At 37.3% G+C, this 19700-nt stretch overlaps 1 protein-coding gene and 1 non-coding gene across 8 annotated transcripts in view; both read right to left on the bottom strand.

Annotated features, from left to right (window-relative positions):
- The window catches only part of CCAR1 (cell division cycle and apoptosis regulator 1), a 41725-nt gene that overhangs the window by 9146 nt on the left and 12879 nt on the right, over positions 1–19700 (bottom strand). For 4 of the 7 annotated variants that reach the window (XM_037903582.2, XM_043551640.1, XM_043551641.1 and 1 more), the window contains exons 4-19: positions 19294–19338; positions 18238–18264; positions 16988–17181; positions 16064–16178; positions 15789–15981; positions 14391–14520; positions 13944–14105; positions 12758–12983; positions 9692–9805; positions 8311–8477; positions 7359–7569; positions 6470–6553; positions 5400–5585; positions 2802–2993; positions 566–799; positions 103–214 (exon numbers count right to left, since the gene is read on the bottom strand). In XM_037903582.2, the coding sequence (XP_037759510.1) occupies positions 103–214; positions 566–799; positions 2802–2993; positions 5400–5585; positions 6470–6553; positions 7359–7569; positions 8311–8477; positions 9692–9805; positions 12758–12983; positions 13944–14105; positions 14391–14520; positions 15789–15981; positions 16064–16178; positions 16988–17181; positions 18238–18264; positions 19294–19338 (2392 nt within the window). Of the gene's footprint in view, positions 1–102; positions 215–565; positions 800–2801; positions 2994–5399; positions 5586–6469; positions 6554–7358; positions 7570–8310; positions 8478–9691; positions 9806–12757; positions 12984–13943; positions 14106–14390; positions 14521–15788; positions 15982–16063; positions 16179–16987; positions 17182–18237; positions 18271–19293; positions 19339–19700 lie in introns of all 7 variants that reach the window. The other 3 variants (XM_007054648.4, XM_037903581.2, XM_043551639.1) reach the window with 1 other exon arrangement.
- On the bottom strand, positions 8653–8715 carry LOC114022647. The gene has a single exon (XR_003566666.1). It is a non-coding gene; the product is annotated as a small nucleolar RNA SNORD98 (small nucleolar RNA).

Raw genomic sequence — 19700 nt, 5'->3', positions numbered from 1 at the left:
TTTAATTTTATATTTTCTAATTCTAAAAGCTCTCAAGTTCAAAAAGCATATCCAGACACAATACAAAAGTTGAAGAAGTCAAAAAACTTTCACATAATATACCATCATCCTCATCTTCAGCATCTTCCGCTTCCATTGGATCATACTCTTCCTGATTATTGTCATCTTCAGTTTCTTCTTCATCTTTAGTATCATCTTTCCTTTTATCTTCCCTCTGTAATGAAAATGCCTAAAAATTAAGCAATCCAATGATGGGCAATAGCAAAACGAAAAAAATCTCACCATCATTAATTGAAAACTTCAATACACTATATAAATTCATCCAAATTAGTATTTCTAATGATTTAAATCATTTTACCATGACACGGCTGAATGCTGTTTAAAATAGACACTTGAGAAAATGTGTAACTGTCAAGTTCTTAAAGATTAAGAACTACTATTTGATCCAGACAAATAAAATTAACACAAAAATATGAAGTTTTGGAAATTGCAGAGTAAAACACAGTAAACTGATTATTGCTTATCCAAGCAACATCATGTATTTTTACATAAACTAATTGCAGACCTTCCTCTCTTCTTTATCTTCCTTCTTATCTTTATCATCTCCAGATTTTCTCCTCTTTGGTTTTGGATCATCATTTTCATCATCTTTTTCTTCTTTTTTATCTTTTCTCTCCTCTTTTTTGCTCTTTTTCTCTTTTTTGTCCTCTCTCTCTGGAAGGGATATCAGTGCTTTGTAGATTCTGACACCAAAATCCCTTTGAAGCATTTCATTGAATAGTTCTGCAAACAATGAAACCTGAATCAAAAAACACAAAAGACAACTGGTGAAGAGAGGTATGATATTATTTTAAAAATACAGTTATACTGTATTTGCATTTAAGTAACCGTATCACTGATTCCCTATCAAAATTCATATCACATTAATCAAAAACACGGCACTGTATCAGAGTAACATACTGTATCTAAAAAACCCAGTTTGTTTGAATATGGCCATCTGAAAAAGAAAAGTTAAAATTACAAAAAAAATTTTTTTTTATATATATATGCACATACATACATACACACACACACACTGCAGCCCTCAGGTCCCAGATTAATTTTTGTTTTGCTATACAAATTCAAACAAACACTCATATAGTACTAGGAGGTAGATACTATGACTTGCTATTGTAACAAATACTTAGTTTAAGCTATACCAGTTCCTTAAGTTAAGAATGATGCAGAGCATTAAGAACTTGGGGGTGTGGGATGTGGAGAGGGAATCAAGAAACTGTGCATAATTAAAAACAAGTTAATTGCAGAAAGCAAACTATTTCCACACAAAAATAAAAGACAATACTGCCTTTTTGTATCATAGAAGAAAACGGTACTGGCATTTAGAACATGTGAATAAAACTGTATTTTTAAAATGTAGATTTGCAAAGCACAACACAAAAACAAACACAAATCAGTCAAAAGCCACGAGCAAACAGTCGGTTCACATATCTACTTCACAAAAAGCCTGTGTACATAATTTAAGAATTGTAAGATTGGCTACAACTATTAATTTATTTTTACTAAAAAGCAGGCTTGTGAATTAGTCCACAAAGCAAGATGTGACTGAGTATTACAAAAAGGGATTGTATGAAAACTTGTGCAAGGAAAATAGCACCAGTTAGCCAGTTAAAAATAGAAGCCTAAGGAAAAAAAAAAAATCAAGATATATCAAGAACATAAGGAAAATATCGGTAGACTTGACCTTGGAAAATGCTGAAAGGGGAAAGCAGAGACCTGTTAATTATAAACCAGTGAGTCTGAGGTATGATGGAGGAGTACTGGAAAAGGAAAAACAAAATAGTCTAAAGAGGTTTGAAAATGTATAGTGCATGTGGCAAACACTATGGTGATCTAAAGATGTCATAAAATATTAGATATCCTAGTAAAACAATTAAGTACAAATTCCGACCCAAGAGTATAAATTCATTAAAATAGGACAGACATAAAGAAAGCGTAATTACAGATGTCTGAACAAGATGCTTGTCATTTAAATAAAACCAATAAAATATTTACCTACAGTTATCAAAATGTGGTATCCGAAATACCAAGGTATTTCTATACACCAAGAAAAGATGAATAGCTACAGTACCTATGAAAGTGACTAACACAGACAACCATGTAAGTTCCATGAACTGCTTATGTACTAATATGCAAGACAACATTCAGAACATGTAATGTGTTAACACACTCTTGTCATATCAATATGTAAGATATTCATGAGTACAGAAAAAACACCCGATTGGCCTTACAGCCTCAGGAAAAAGTTTCCTTTGAGAGAGAGAGAGAGAGAGAGAGAGAGAGAGAGAGAGAGAGAGAGAGAGAGAGAGAGAGAGAGAGAGAAACAAAAGAGAGAAATTGAGAACCTGTGTGTTTCTTTTAGAATTTACAGAGCAGTCATACTGCAGTGATAAATGTGGTATCAATACCTACACAGTTTTTCCAAGTATGGACTAAGGATTAAACTTCAAGTTTGTCTCTTTTTACACTAGTACCTTAATATTTGGAATTTTAGGATATAGTTGCTAACATGAAAATAAGGATTCAGTTGTAGCGGTAAGTTATAGCAGAATTTGAATAATATATTATGTAATACTTTCATTGCAACAGAAATACAGAGTCTAAGAACTATTGCATTTAAAAAGTACTTATTCAAATATCTGGTGTGAAAAGTTGGTATTTCTCAGTACAACATCCTACTACATTAAACTCACTAAAATTGCATTTCATTATGCTGTACTAGATACAAAGTAAACAAAAATTACCTCAAAAGAATGCTCTTTGTTATCCTCCAGCCTGTAATCCAGAAGAACGCTAAGAGACATAATACTACAATCAAATTTTCCACTTTTTGCTGCCCAGTTAGGATGTACAATGATTGCTGGTTCATCAGGCAAGATGTATCGTCTCTCTCGTCGTTGACGCTCCATTTCTTCCTGACGTTTCCTTTCTTCTTCCTAAAAAATAAACACATTTTAGAGATGAAATTTCAAACCATATATTAGCTTTAAATGCTCACTACTTTTCACAGAATGGATAGAAGGCTTAAGTGCTGGGAAATTGATTAACAGACTGTGGGCCAGTGGCTCCTAGAGAGAGTAGGGATGCTGTCCAGTGTCATCCTTTGCTGTAGAAATCCTGTTAGCCAAGGCAACATTCCATAGGGTATGCAGGAGCATCACATCCTCTGTAAGGAGCAACATACAAACCTTATTAGCACACAGTGCTAACTGCAGTGTACATGCTTGATAGCTGGAACGGGACCAAATTATGTTCCTTAGAGGTATGATATGCAAACTGACAAGTTAGCAGACATTCCAAGGGCTCTTTTAAGCCCTTAAATTTCTTACATGAGAAGAGTAAAAGCTCCATTCACCACCTTCCCCCAGCACATATGAACAGCACAGATTTACCTTTAGATGCTAAGTGGTTGGTTTTCATTTGGTTTTGTTTTTTTTAAAAACAGGGTATCATGTTATATGCAATATCTCTAGATACAACTGCTACGGATTAAATAAAGATATAAAAAGAATGGTATTTTTATTTGTGATTGCAGGAAATTTCATCTTGCAGCAAAAAGCACAGATTTTAGCTTTTTAACTGCTAGGCCAAGAACATAAAAGTTTTGCTGTTTAAAAATACTCAAGCACAGTCTCTGCTTGCTTTTAAAAACAGTGCATTACTCAGTGTTCCAACATACTACGTGATTGCTATTTGAAGTTAATCAAATTCAAGTTTGATTAACTTGGTTGTTAATATACTGTTTTCTGATTCAACCTAAAGGAAGGAAAAATACCAAACTGTCGTCTCTGGGGAAACTGTCCCTCAGTGCAGCATCAGTGGCCAGAGACATGCAACAAATATCCCTCAAAGCAGAAGGAATCAGCAAGGTTTTCAGGGTTGGCACTAAGGAAAGAGGAGTCACCTTCCAAACTGAGGGACCAGAGTCACTCACAGCATAAAGGTCTCCAACACCAAAGTACTCCCTGGAATCATGGTACCTCATTGCTTTTTTGAGAGTCAGCATTGGGTCTTGTGAGTACAGACAATTCCTCAGTGCTACACCATCTTTTCCAGAGCTGTAGAAAGAGGAACTGAGGCCTCTACCTAAGGAGAACTCAAATGAACCATCAGAGATGGGCCTGTGGAAGACATCGCACTGACCAAGTCTCTTCTCAGAGCAGGCTTTTCAGTCACAATGATGCCTGTGGCAGTGAGGGTTTCAGTTTTGGGCACTGAGGCAGTCTTTGGTGTCAAAGAAACGGGTAACTAGTTTTCTGGTGCCAACCGATGCACTTTACAAAGATGCCAAAGTGTCTGGGGCCAATGGCATCCCAATTGGTCCTTTGCTTAAAGCATGATTTCAAATGCTTACGAAAAGGACAGACTTGAGCATCCAGCTCTTAAGATCTACTTCAGTAGGAAGAGCTGAAACCATGTCTGCATGTCTTTTCTTACATGTTTTTTCATTATTTGGCACCCAACCCTGAATTACGTTTGGCACCATGACACAGAAGCAGGGCACAAGGAACAACGCAGTAGAGAACTGCCTTCTGCCAGACATGAGTCATCGAGTTTTGTCGTCAGAATGGCCATCCCAGGAGAGCAGGAATGCTCACTCCTGGAAGCCAGATTTTTTTATTCAGATGAATTGTAATTGCCTGTCTTACTGAGGCCAAAGGCCAACTAGAGACAATCTGTGCAGCATCATGGGGAACAGAAGAAAACCTGAACAAAACTTCATTGTGAATATGGAAACTACCACTATACTACACAATGAAAATTAAAAACTACTATTATTTGGCCAAAAGTTAAAATTTAATTTTCAAGACATGGAAGGACAGCCCTCAGTCTGCAACTAACAATGGAAAGGAACCAAGGTAGTTGTGGTCCTGTAGCTTTTTATAGGATTAATTCTGAACATTTGTCAATGTCACTGAAGCTTGTAGCACCAGAAGTGCATATGCCCGTAAGAGGAAAAATGTGCAGAGCCAATATACTTGAACTCCCTGAGGCTCTTAATGTAAAAAAAAGTTAAAATCTTACAAAATAATTTATTCTTCCTGTTCCCCTCAATGTTTTTTGTTTTTTTTTTTAAATGGTTTGAATAACTTAACTCCAGCATATCTATTTTCAGTGAGTTTATATTTTTGAGTTGGGTCTATTGAGATAAAAAATTCAAATGACTTCGTTTAGACAAAGGTTTCATCACAAATCAGCAGCTCAAGTTAGAGCAAAAAAGCCTTTCCCAGCCCAGACTCCCAGTCTGGCTAGCGGAGAACTATAAAATCTTGATTTAACGATTTCCCTCTACTGCACTGCATAACATTTTAAAATTAAACCAAGTACATCTCAATACCAACCTCTTTGTCATCTTCAGATTTCCTATCCTCCTCCTCTTCATCTTCTTTTTCAGATTTCTCTAACTCCTTCTGTTCTTCTTTTTGTTCTTCTACTTTCAGTTGCTTTGTCAGTCGGGCTATCAGTTGGGATTTTAATCCTTTAGAACTAAGAGTACGACTTTCTAATTCCTTGCGAAGGTCATTTACCTAGTAAACAGAAGTTGTGTAACTGGTACTGATCGGTGCCATAGCAATATACATGATCAATCATTCTGAAGTCAGAAATGCAAACATTACCTACAGTCTAATAGCTAATGAAATCCTTTTTCATCAACTTTGGAACAAACTAAATATAAAAAAAGGTATTAATTGCAAAACACACTAGTTCTTACGTTTTTTGTTTCATCCCCCTGAAGCCCCTCCCCTTTTTCTAGAAGGTATTTTGGTAGCTGTAAGCAAAAAGTTGGAGAGCTCTCTTATTTATTTTTCACTATTATGTCTACTGGAGTATAGTTTTGTATATTGTTGAGTATCATATATAATATGAAAGTTAAATTACGTAAGGGTCCAGAGGAAGTTGTAGGCATTACTTTTTAGGTCTGTTTACATCAAAATATATGTTATATAAATAAAATATTTCCATAGAAAACATGACTGAAGAACTCTATTTATCTTCCTAAACTAACTAACTGTCTTCTAAACACCGGAGTAGGAAATCTCACTTGAGTATAAGTATATAGGTCAGATTACTGTAGACGCTTCACTTTCAGTTAAATAAAATAAATTTGATTTCTTTAAATTGTACCCAGTTTGAAAACTTTCAATGAAATAGTTAAGGCTCTTCTATAGGAATCATAACAGACACTAACACACAACATATATATTTGGATATCACAGTAAAAAAGTTGTTTACCTATAAAATTAGGAAAGAAGATAAAACAGAAGCACTGTTTAACTTTCAAAAACACTGAACTAGTTTTAAAAATCTGAGCGAAGAAACGTATCACAACTTCAGCTCTTGATACCAAAAATGTTGTTAAAAATAAAAATATACTGTATAATTAAAGAAACCTAAAATATTCGACAGTTACCTTCATTGTTTTTGGATCCAGTTTAGACCAGTGGGTAGGAGTAGAGATCTCTTTAGCTTCCCCATCATCCTTTTCCTCTTCATCCTGGCAAATAAAATTAAGAAATCATCACTCAGAAAGTTTAAGAGTAATTTATTTATTTTTTTAAAATTCTGTTGCTGATCTGTGGCAAGGTCACAAATGTTTCAGACAGTCTTCTCCTAAAGTTATTGTTTAGACAAGTCCACATACACACATTCTACCACTTCATAACTGATCACAGTGCCACTCATCAGCCAATAAAAGCCAGATCTGTGAAACGCAAAAGGGTGATAAATAACACCACAAATAATGTCAGGGATACACAGACACTGCTGGTCTCCGCTAACCATACAGTGTGTGATCTTGCCCCAATTTTCAAACATCCATAGTCACTCTTGATTTAGTCAGACCTTTCAATATCCCAAGATGCTGATCAGCCATGTGGCCTGAAATTCAAGTGTTTCAGACTAATCCTTGTCCAATTTCCAAATACAATAATTAGAACTGGCCACCGGAGAAAATTTAGAAATTTTAGAAAATGGCAAAATATTTAAGACTGCTATTAATACTGAATCTCACTCAACAACTGGTTCCAGATTCCAGCAACTAGTTCTAAGATAAAAACAATGTTCTGCGCATCAAAAGCACAATTTACTTCCATTTGTGGTATCAGCACACACATTAAAAGTTAGTATACTAGCTGAAATAAAAAACATTCACTATACTGCTGAAAGCTGGTTTACCAGTCATTGTTACCAGTTATGTTCCTCCTATGTATGTTTGTTGTGTAGTATGTGGTGTGCATTTTGTGCCTGTGTTCCTGTGCCTGTGAGAAGCAGAAATAGAAAAAGGGATTAGCGTTCAGTGCCTGTTCTCCATCAGCCTCCTTGCGTTCACCCTGAAGCTTCTCGACCAGCTGCTGCTTGTATCCTCGGGAGAGGGTTTCCCACTCTGAGCGGGTGGGAAGGCAATGCCAAACATCCGGGAAAAATAAAACCACTGTCTCCACATGAGCTGGAACTGTACGCCCCTTGTGGGTCTCCTCAGGGCGATGGTAGCGAATCTCTGCAAAACGGTACCTGTTGCAAGGGAAGAAGCATGTTGGAAAAAAAATTCTACAATACATTTTAAAGAGCCTAGTTCACTTGTAGCACATCAAGTAAAGAAACTTTGCTGCAAGAATCTGAGGTTTATCTAAAGAAAAAGTTATGGAAGCCATATTTTCTCTTTTGGCACATTTGTACAATGTATTCCAAGATAAAATGGGGACGAGTGAACAATATGCTGACTGCTATAGGTAAAGCGATGTACTTGCCAGTTTGTGTTAGGAAATATAATCCTCAATTAAAAGGAAAAGTTGAAACACTTTTAAATTTAGTGTGAAATAGAAACTTCATTCATAAATTGGTAAAACAGTGGTAAGTGTTAGACAACACAGGACAAATAAACTCATCAAGAAAAAATATGGCTATATAACCAACAGCTAATTATTTACAAAAGAATAATGAAATGAAGTTCTCTTGACGATCTTCTCCAGCTATGCATGAAATGGAAAATATTTTCAACATATAACCATTACAAAATTACAGCATAACATGTACAAAATTCAGAATTTTTAATTAGTTTTTGATGCATTATTGAACACATTTGGCACCAATCAACCTCTTGTTATAAAAGAGAACATCCCTTCAAGCAGTTTACCTACACCACCACAGGCTGCTAATAAAGAAAAAATGGTTTGGGTTTTTAACAACAGTTCTAAGAATAATCAGAAAACACTTATTTCTATAATATGCTCTGTTTTGGAGAATGGTACTTACCATTGTGTGCACACACTTAAGTCAATGCCTGTTAGAGCCTTGCAACAACGGATAGCAGTCTTAATCAGCACAGAGGGGTCCTTTTCTGGATCAGGTCCATCCAGTGATGGGGACCAGTGTCCTCCAATAGCCATAGCTTCATCTTTTCCTTTCATACCCACTAAAAACTGGATAAAAAAAGTCTCCTGAATGTTTCCCTGATAGGGAAAAACAGTTCCCCGAACTATGAGAATAAGACTATAGGGTACACAGAGCATAAAATATACATCTAACTTTGAAATCTGTTAGTAGACTGACAAAGAATTATTCTGAAATCCAAAATTAGAAGTCTCAATCAAGAAAGAGTTCAGCTAATTTTTTTCCACAGCGTTTCAGAAATGGAATAGGTTTAAAACATCATTACTCATTCTTGATTTGCAAGACTTTCCATTCAAAAAATACTTTATGGGCAGAGGATTATGCTGTGGAACATTAGTTCTGTAATATGGCAACATGCAGACAAACCTTTATGATAAAGGTAAAAATGTCTCAATTCTAACAGAAATAAACAGATACTGTCTTATAAAAATGAGCTAGTAAAACTACTACTGACTGATCTTCATATAGCAAATTTCATCCAAAAATCCCAAAGTGCATTACTGATTGATGTACAAATGATAAACTATAGGGTTCATTTGTCTACTGAAATGCCACCACATTTGAAGTACAAGCAGATGCTTTTAAATACCATCCAGCAACACTACATGACAGCTCATGATGGAAAGTGAGTATTGTACCTTCTCCAAATAAGACCATAAGAACAGCCATACTGGGTCAGACCAATGGTCCATCTAGCCCAGTATTCTGCCTTCCAACATTTGCCAATGCCAGGTGCTTCAGAGGGAATGAACAGAACAGGGCAATTATCAAGTGATCCCACCCCAGTCATCCAGTCCCACAAGGAGCAATCAAAGTTACCCAACTGCAATGCAGATTGGACTCTGTGTCCAACATGCTTATTTATGGCAAAAAGGGCCATGGGAGTGTTTTAAAGGCCACAGGCTCAAGCACCTCCATCAATTACTGAGTAAAACAACAAGTATTTATAGTCACTAGAAAGTTCATAGTATATTCTGCAGCAACAGCGTGTTAACTCCAAGGATCTTTTTAAAATTTCAACTTGGATAGAAAAAATATTTTTACTTAACTGTTGACTCAACTGGGTATTTTTCACTCCTGAGACTTGAAAGACACAATAATGCTTGTGAAAAAAGGACTACATAAAATAAGTATATTGCTGATTAGGCCTCTCTAGATATTTCAGTCTGAATACACAGATTTTAGACCTTTGTCCCATCAATTTGGATTCCCATGGTACCTCCTGCTGAAATACATTTTTTACCTTGACAAGTCTAGCAGGATGTTGAAATCCATCACGAAGTTCTTGTGGATCTTCAGCAAGGGCACATGATTTATGATAAAGATCTTCCATACTAGGACTAGCCATCAGCATCACCTGTTACAAAATCAGTTAATCCAGCCTTGTTAAAACACCCTAGAACAGCTGTAAAATGCCCAAATCTTGCCAACACTTAACCCCTTGAGTATTCCCATTGAAGTCAACGGGACTACTTGTGTGTAACAGTAACAATGTGTATTGTATTTCCAGGACTGGGCCCGAGAGTACCAATTCAAGAGTGACCCTACTACCTCTAATTTATTCTAATGACCTTTAAGACACCCAAAACAGAAAAGAAACACTGAGTATGGTAGCAAGTTGTCTATATTAGTGCAACTGTCAGCATATTTAATGTATATATAAAAGCACTGAGTTATTAGGATATGTAATTAAGACACACTATATTTCAAAAGGTAACTTGAAAACCTAATGTTTACTGAACACCTTCACAAACTGTAGTATTATGCACTCAATGTCCTACACAGTGAAGGGCACTGAGCACACTTCTGATTTCAATCAGGATCTCGGTTTCTGAATACCACCATAACATGCTTGGTCATCACATTTTGTTACAACCTGGCCTAAGATACTAATAGCACCTCTCTTCTTTCAACCATTATTTAGTGTGGTTTTAACAAACTTATTTCCTACACCAACATTCAGTATGGAAACACGCACGTTGTTCCATCATTAAGCTTGAAGCAAGGTTTCCACTATATTCCTGATTTTGACTCTCAGCCCTAACTTCACTAGAACCAAGTGAAATTTTAGACAGATTTTACACAGGGGTAGAACTTTTCTGGAAGTTTAAGGAAAATTAGACAAGGCTTTTTGGAAACATAGGGATTAAAAGAGAAACAACTTTTCTTACAAAAATGTTAACACTTACAGCAACTCTAGAGCAGATTGGTCTAGAAATTCTAAAATTTATTATGGTCCTGATGCAGAGTTTGTGGACTCACAATGGTCCCAACATATAAAATAGCTGGCCGAGAACTCAACTGAGAAGGGAGGTAGTTTAAGAGCAGTGGGAAAGAAAGCACCACTACATGGGGAAAGGTAGGAAGGAAGCCATATGGGAGGGATCAGTCTAGAGAGAAAATGGAGTCCCATTTAGCCATCTAGAGACCACCCCCTAATAAATGCACCCCTCTCTCAACAGCTAGTTTTTTCCCCATAACAGAAAGAATGGGATGCTGGAGTCAACATTTGGTGTGCCTGTGGTGGCAGAAGATGAGAGGTGCAGTCTATTCTGGGGACCAGAAGGAGAGAGATCTCAAGATAAGCATCAGACTGACTGCCATCACTAAGACATTTTTAAGCAATCTTACAAACCTGAAGAAAATCTGAAGCAAAAAACATGATTAAGTTCATTATATTATATAAGTTTATAACCAGTTATTTATGGGAAAATCCTTTGAGAATGCTGTACTTCTCTGAAATCCCCCAGATTTTCAAACATTTGGAAATTCAAAGTTAAGTTTACATTTAAACACACCAAACAAGTACACAACTATGGAAAAGCACAAGTAAGGTCATTCAACAGCCTAAACTCTACTCCTGTATCACTACTCAAAGAACAATTGATATCCAGGAAACCATCCTATCCTCAAAACAGAGGGTATCTTAATTGCATCAGTGACTCAATACTACCTTACTCTTGCCTTGAGACTAATCATACTGCGAATTCTCCAGGTGTCTAACCTATTCGTTTCAAGATAAATGCAAAACTCTTGAGAAAATGGATGTTAAGTAACAGATATATGGCATTAAAGCTGTAAATATCTAAGTTTAAGTATTCTGTCTGGTAACAGATAAATGGCAATCTCTTTAATTCAAAGATCTCAAAATCCTTTACAAGCATTAATTTCAACACACCCCTCTCGGGTTGGCAGGCATCATAACACCCATTTTACAGATGAGAAACTGTGGCATAGAAAGGGGTTAAGTGATGTAACCAAGGTCACACAGTGGCAGCACTGAAGACAGAACCCAGGGGCCAAAAGATAGAACTACTAAACCACCAACCATTATCCTACAGTTACTGATTATTTTAAAGTATCTGCAGGTCACCTTTATGTTAGAAGATCTAGAAAAGTGAAAACTAACATCCACTCAAACCTCAGTCAGGTTATTATACTAAATATTAATACAGTGAAAACTTTTTTAGCTGGCATGCTGGGGGAACGGGGGGGTGCCAGTAAATTAAAAATGCCGGTTAACTCCAAAGGATGGGTTTGGAGTGGGGGGGGGGAGGGGAGGAAGGAGAGCTTGAGGCAGGGGTAAGGGAGTGGGGGATGGGTGCTAGATAGGGGGGCACCCACCTCTGGTGGCTCCCCGCAAGCAGCTCCTTGTTCCTGTTGCTCCTGGTGGAGGCGCAGCCAGGTGGCTCTGCAAGCAGGCATGCTGCCTCTGTCTGCAGGCTCTGCCCCCCACAGCTCCCACTGGCTGCTGTTCCCAGCCAGTGGGCTGTAGCCACGGAGTCAGCGCTTGGGGAGGGGGGACTGCAGAGCCACCTGGCTGTGCCTCCGCCAGCAACAGCAGGCACGGGGAACCGCTTGCAGGGAGCTGCCGAAGGTGAGCCCCCCGCCAATCCAGCCTCCTGAGCCCCTCCTGGCCCCCAACACCCTGTCCCAAGCCCCCTCCTGGCCCCAAACTCCCTCCCAGAGCACGCCCTGCAGCCCTCCCAAGCCCCAGCCCCCTGCCGGCCCTGCACCAATGGCAATATAACCAGACTTTCAGTGCAGATCAGAAATGCTGGTTTATAGAGCTTGCCGGTTGGTGAAGTGCTGGATAAAAGAGCTTTTACTGTATTATAGACAAGACTCAACTAAAAACATTTGAGCAGAGAGAAAAACTATTTGCTAGGGAAAGTAAATGTAAACATATGACAAAAATAATTAGAAAAATGTTACTCCATAAGTGTATTCACAAGCTTCTCTGACACCTTACCCCTTTTGTTTTCTAAAATTTCTAATGAAAAGTTCAACTATAAGGGGCCGTACAAACCTTTGCGCTGTACAGGTGATCAGCATCTGGTGGATCAAGAACAGCAGTGTTTTTATCTAAAGGGTCTACTTCTCTGTGCATTACATAGAAATTGCAGTAGTTCCCCAACTGAAATGGTCTTGACATAGGGAAAGCATCCACCCATGTAAACTGAGCATCAAAAAAGTCACTAGGGATGTACAAGTTTTGATAACGTCGTCTCAGTTCCATCATATCACAATTAGGGCTGAAACAACAAGAAAATGTATTTTGAAAAGTACAGTAATAAGGGATATTAATCTGAAAATAATCAATCACTAAGATGTTTAAAGGGTCACTTCACCTTGAATGGGTCCCTTAGAATATGTGCTAACTACTTATGCTAAACCATCAGTTCAAATCTTGTATTTAGCTGTGTACCTTTCCCAGACCTGAGGACGATACCTCTGTGTAGCTCGAAAGTGTGCCCATTTCCACCAACAGATGTTGATCCAATAAAAGATATTACCCTCACCCACCTTGTGTGTCTACTAACCTGGGACTGACACAGCTACAACACTGCATAAAGCTATTGAGAAATATCCACCTGCGCTGAGGGATGTGGCAATGCCCTATTCTAATGCAAATTTTGTGCATAAATAAACGTCTCTCAGTGTCAGTACTTTCTGATGGCTTCCACTTACAAGAAGTTGTAAGTGGAACAAACTTATATTGACTGAAAAAATTCTTGAGAATCTACCCACACATTTGCTTATGAAGGATGGAGAAACCTACCTGACAGAAACCCATAAAGAATCAGCTCTACATGAAGTATGCCCGGCATACAGTGACTAAAGCCACTGGAAGACTGTCTCATTGCACATCACTCAGGTCTACGGGTGACCCAAGTGAACAGTCAGTATGCCTCTAATAGAGTAATTTCAGTTAGTGGAAAATGTAAGCTGAAACGTCTTCAAAAATCAAACACATCCAAAAAAATGTTTGGCCTGAGTCACACGTGTGGCAAACAGCTTTCCAACATCTGTTACTGCTTTCTCTATGTAGTCTAGAAGCAAGCTGCTTATAATGTTTAAATTCAGGAAAAGTTCAAGATAGTTTTTGGGGTTTTTTTTGAGCTAGCCTACAGACATGCATCTTACAATAATCCGTATTCATCACTATATAAAAATGAACTTCAACAAAAAAAAATGATGGCCAATGAACATACCAGTCTAATGAGAACTTGGAAAACTGAACTGTGTAACGCGGGACAACACGCCGTGGTCTTCGAGGTGACCTTTCCCTCTCTCGCCGAGGTGATCTCTCTCTGGAGCGTTTTCTCTGGGGTGACCTCTCCCGTGACCTACGTCTCTCTCGTTCTCTTTCACGACTTAAAAAAATATATATAAGGTATGAACATTCCTCATTTTAGAAGCAAGAGCAAGTCTTATGAAAATAGGCCTCTCACAGGTCAATAGTTCTACAAAGATACAGTGTACTCAAACAACAAGAAGCATTTATACAGAACTTTTCAACTCCAAAACAAATTGATGGTACAGTCTGAGTAAAGAAAGAATCAAATCTCTCTATCAGGACTAAGCTGCTCAACTACACTCAGAAAATTAAACATAACATCTGATGAACTCCATAAGCAGATTTGTCATTAACAACACACCTTCTGTCATCTTTTCTGTTAGGCATAGGGTCCCCTCTGTCATTCCTCCCTGAAAATCTGGATGGAGGATCTAGTCTTCGTGCTGGTTGAGGCTGTGAAACTATACGGACAGGGGGCTGTAACAAACCAGCTAAAAAATAAAAACAATTTTTAGGATTTAAACACAATTAAGAACTATTGCCTGTTCTAAACTGTTCTAATATTGAATATTTTTAAATCATTTTAAAATTCACTTAATAGTGTTTTGTCCACCAATAAGCCAATTGTAAAACATATTTAATAGCTTAGGTGTTTCCAAAACCACCATTCTGATGCCTTTCTTTGCTGTGTTAAATAGAAGGTACCTTAAAGCAATTTTTAAATTTTTGCAGTAAATTTGAATGGCTTAATAATAGATGCTATTACAGTAATCATCTAAAAAACTCTGACAAAATGCAATGGATTATTTATGAACTATCTTCAACTCAGTAGAATACATTCAGGTTTTGAAGCATATGCTGGGAAAAACAAATACATTTCTATTGACCTTTCATTAGGGTTCTTCTCTGCAAAAAAGCAAGTGGACAGTTGATTTGTAGTTGCATTTATTTAACCCCATCACCAAATAGTTTGATAAAAAGATGTCCGAAAATAGTACACTTAACTGAAATATCATAACTTGGTAAAATATTTCTAAATATTGTGTCCTGATGGTACCTGCCAGAATACAGGACAATATTTTATTCAGGAATCATTTCTGCTAAGATGGTGTTATGGTTTTTCTTTTCTAATTTTTATCACTGGCAACATGTTTATGAAATCAATGCCACTGGAGCACTGCTCCTGTTACTTATCAGTCATATCACCATAATTATACTGGTGACATCACAACAATCTTCTTGGTAAATACAATGTTAAAGGATTATTTGCCCAGACGTAGAATGAGCAGAATGTAGCAAATAGGTTAAAAAAATTGTAAAACATAAGAATTCTCCTAACTTGAGAAACTAAGTTTTCCAGGACATTTCAGTGGATCTTTAAGAATTACATTCCAATTTGTACTTTGAATCGCATGATACTGTCGCTGAGCATAAATACTATTTTTACACTTTATGGTGGATTTGTTTTTAGATTATAAAACCAATCTCTAAATCACACGAATTGCAGAAGTCCAGAGGAACTTCCCTTAGCAGGTTTTGCTGAGGTACTACAGATGAGTTCCACATACTGTATGGCTTTCTTCACATAACTCCATGTTTCAACCTGGAAAATGATACAGTCTTGCTTTTCTACAATCAATTACGTGCATTTTAATTTTCTTTGGTTTTGTTACTTCATTCCTGTGATTGAACAGCTTTAAACATTACCTACATCAACACAAGAGGGAGAAAAACAAAATTTCATGTTTTGGAGGAATACCTTTCTGTTGTGGCTGTTGTAATAAAGGCTGAGGCTGTGTCTGAAGCAAAGGTGTAATAGAAGCTGCTGATATTTGTGCCTGCAACAGTGATTGTGGCTGTGGCTGTGCCTGAACGCTGAATGCAGTTTGCTGTGCAATGGGCTGAAGTACAGTTGGAGGTGTCTTGAGCAAAGGTTGGCTTTGAGTCTGGTTCTAATGGAAAAAGAGGGATTGCATTGTCAATTAACTTAATCAAAAGAATTCAACAAGAACTAGATTGGATAACCACATATACCTGATTTGGAAGTGTTTGAATCCTCTGTGCATTCCATTTGAAAGGCATATTGGGGTTATAAGTAGCTTCTACCAGTACTCTATCTCCTACTTGAGGTGTCTTCCCTTTAACAGCACTGCAAAAAATTTTTTTAAAAAGTTGTATTATAAGAAAATGTTCTGTTTAGCTACAAAAATTAGCTTTATTCTTGAAGAGTTAGTTATGAGGGGAAAATGTAAGAGTTACTAGTAAGACAGAGCTGTGCTTCTGGGTTCAGCAACTTCATGTACAACACTTCAGAAACTGACCAGGAAGATATGGGAGCTGTTTTTATACTTTAAATATCTTACAAAATGTATCTAGGGTCACATTGTACCTTACTACAGTTAAATTCTAGGGTTTTAGGGAGAGAGGACCCAGGGGTATATCTCCAGAGTTCCCTTTAAATACTCCACTCAGGGGCAAGAGGAAAAGAAGTCAAAGGCGGGGGGAGGAGGAAGAGTTTTCAGATTCCATTAACTTCTGTCTGAAAATCCAGCGGAAATAATGCCTGCTTCAGATGGGGCGTATACTTAGAGCCATTAATTTCCCTTCCTGGTCCCACACCAGCAGAGCCTTAAATGCATGTGTTAAGACAGAGGAACTGCATGCTATGTTGGCTCCACTACTCCCAAGTTCTGCAGCTTCATGGTTCTCAGTCCATTTAGGTTCCTAAGAGCTTCCCACCACGGTGTTGGAGTAAGAAAAGTCCATATTATGAACCTAGCATTAACAGGCACTATCCTACCCAGCCATCTGACTTTCACTGCTGCTAGATGTAAATTAGGCTACTAGATAATGTTAGCTGCAGAAATGGTCCCCAGTAGCAGAGAATTTGTAAGCTAAATTCTGAAACATTGCTTAGTGATGACATCACAGAATACATCTACAGCCAAGTGCACTTACCTGAGCTGAAAAAAGACATCTTCATCCACAAAGCCAAATGTGTCATGTAGTTTTGTAACTACCCCTGTGAAGACACGCTGTTTCTGTGGTTGGGTTTGCTGCTGACTTGACCGCGGTGTTGGATAGGAAACCGTTATCTGTGCTGCTGGCTGAGGAGTAGATAGGCTCAGGCTGGTAGGCAAGGCAACAGTTGGCTGTAACCAAAATAAAACAAACTCTATAAGCATTCAGATCCCACTGACACAATCACAAGGAATGGCTACTTGAGGAAGGAAATGATAAATTTTAGAAGACTCTTTCTTAAATACTTTATAAACAAAGGGTTACTTTTCAAAGCAAAAAGCACATACAAAGCCACACATTACTCCTAAAAGAAACAACTAACTTTAAAACAAATTTAGATGATTCCCTGACACTAAAGAACTCCAATCAACCTTAAAAAAGGTAGGCTGCATAGTTTTCAAAAATCCATAGCACGTCAGCAGGGTCACCCACCATTAACTCAAGCTATTGGGTTACCTAGGACTGCATTCTTACAGTTCCTGCACTCAGCCTACTGGTTCGATTCTGCAAATTAGCAGAGTGTGGAACTAACAAGATTCTACTCTAACTAGTCAATTCAATTCCTTGTCTATCCATAAAAACAGTCAGCAGAATGATGTGCACACAAGTGAATGTGACGAAGTCAGTATTCTGTTTTTGCTGATGGATTTTTGACACGCATTGTTTTGAAGGTCTAACACTAAAAAATCAACTAAAAATACTTTAAAGAATTACACATTTTGGGCCTGTCAAGATCAGTACGATCCCTTTAAAAACAGTATATGCAATACTGTTTCTAAAAATACAGAGCATTAAATTCCTTTCTCTAAAGAAAAGTTTCCCCCAACTGTCATAATACTGTAAAATAATTAAAATCTTGAAGTTCAAGTTAAATTATTGTATGAGAATATGCAAAAACAAGTTATTCCTTCTATAGTTGAATGATACAAATCTTTACTTTACCGTAATTATTAAAACTAAAACTATGCAAAATTTTACAGCTGTATACAATACAACAAAGCAGTACCAGTAAAACTTTATCATATTAGTACAGCACAGGTACTACACATTGTAACAACACATATACAGGAAATCCACCATTATCTTTAAAAAACTGTTAAAATAAAAATAATGGCCAAGATCAGAGATTTACATTGCCCTATTACCTATGTCTGGAAATGAAGACCAAACAATAGAGCCAAACTAACCTGGGTTAAAAGGGTCTGCTGAGGTTGCTGCAACTTAAATAAAAAAAATTATAAATTAATTTTATACACTTAAGGAAACTGTACAGTTTTACCTCCTCTTTACAACTAAGGAAAAATAGTTTTTGCTTCGTTGACTTAGTTATCTGAGTGGAAACAGTTAATGCATTGGAATTCAGTCATTTCTGTAGTCATAGTCTGCATTTCTATGCAACTGTGTCCATTTGTACATTTCATTAAGACCACAATTTCCAAACTTACTCAGTAATAGACACTTCAGTTTTCTTGTTCCACCATCATAAATCACTAACGTTTACGACATGTGAGGGAGTGTCTCAAGAGAGAGTTTTACAGTCCTAACCCTTCCCAACTGCTCATTTACCAATCCATGTATTCTCTCACAATACTGTAATTTCAGGTATGACAACAATGTATGCAACAGAGAACCTCTTTAGACAAAATCATTCCAGCAGTTGAACTACATGGTGTATTTAGAGCATGGCATTTATCATGAACCATATGTAGTAGAACCTCACAGTTATGAACACCTCTGATTGCGTACTTCCAGTTTCAAATGAAGTGTGTGGTTGATTGGTCAGTTTGTAACTCTGGTGTTCATAACTTTGAGGTTCTACTGTACATACATGGCACAGTATTCCAAATTCCCCATGCAGCACAAAAGGTAGACTCCTACTTTAGGAATTTCTTTCTGTGGATGTGAAGTTAGACTCAAATTCTCTTTTATAATTAAAAAACAAACTACACCATACCCTCGCTAGAACACGCATCTATATAGCTCGAATTTGCCTATAACGTGGTTGCGGCCATGAATCCCAAATTTAATTACTTTAATTGGAATTCATTTTAATGCGGTTCCCACGTTAACTCAGTACCACGCATGGATCCCAAATCCCGCGTTCTAGTGAGGGTCCGGTGTATTTACATTGTTTGCTTAAAGAAAATAATCAGTCAGCAGAAGTTTCTGAAGACTAATCCTGCGAAGACATGCACACTACAGTAGAAGTTATTTGTGATGTACACAATAAGAATTAGACAAACCTGTTGTTGTACACTGTAGAGCGTCTGCTGAGGTTGTGAATATTGCTGAAAAACATACAAAAGCAAGCCACCTGATAAACAGAAACTGCAAGCCAGCAGCTAAATCCTTTAGGAAACAAATACAAAATCTAACATTTATAAATTGCTTTAAATCTGTTTTAGAGGACACACTGTCAAATTCAGTAATTTCTAATACAAAACTTGACCAATATAGTCCACATATATTACTCTTATAACAAAGATCTTCAGAATTAAAAATTCATCCTGGATCACCTTAGAGTTCCACATGATCAAACATCATCCATTAATCCTGCCACTCAAAATAATTAAATATGTAGGTCACAAAACATGAAATTATGTCAAATATTACTAAACTATGCATTGTGGCTCAGTGAAGGATTTGGAAC

Source organism: Chelonia mydas, chromosome 7 (assembly GCF_015237465.2).
Source record: "Chelonia mydas isolate rCheMyd1 chromosome 7, rCheMyd1.pri.v2, whole genome shotgun sequence".
NCBI classification, from domain to species: Eukaryota; Metazoa; Chordata; order Testudines; family Cheloniidae; genus Chelonia; species Chelonia mydas.
This window is presented reverse-complemented; position numbering and strand designations above follow the sequence as displayed.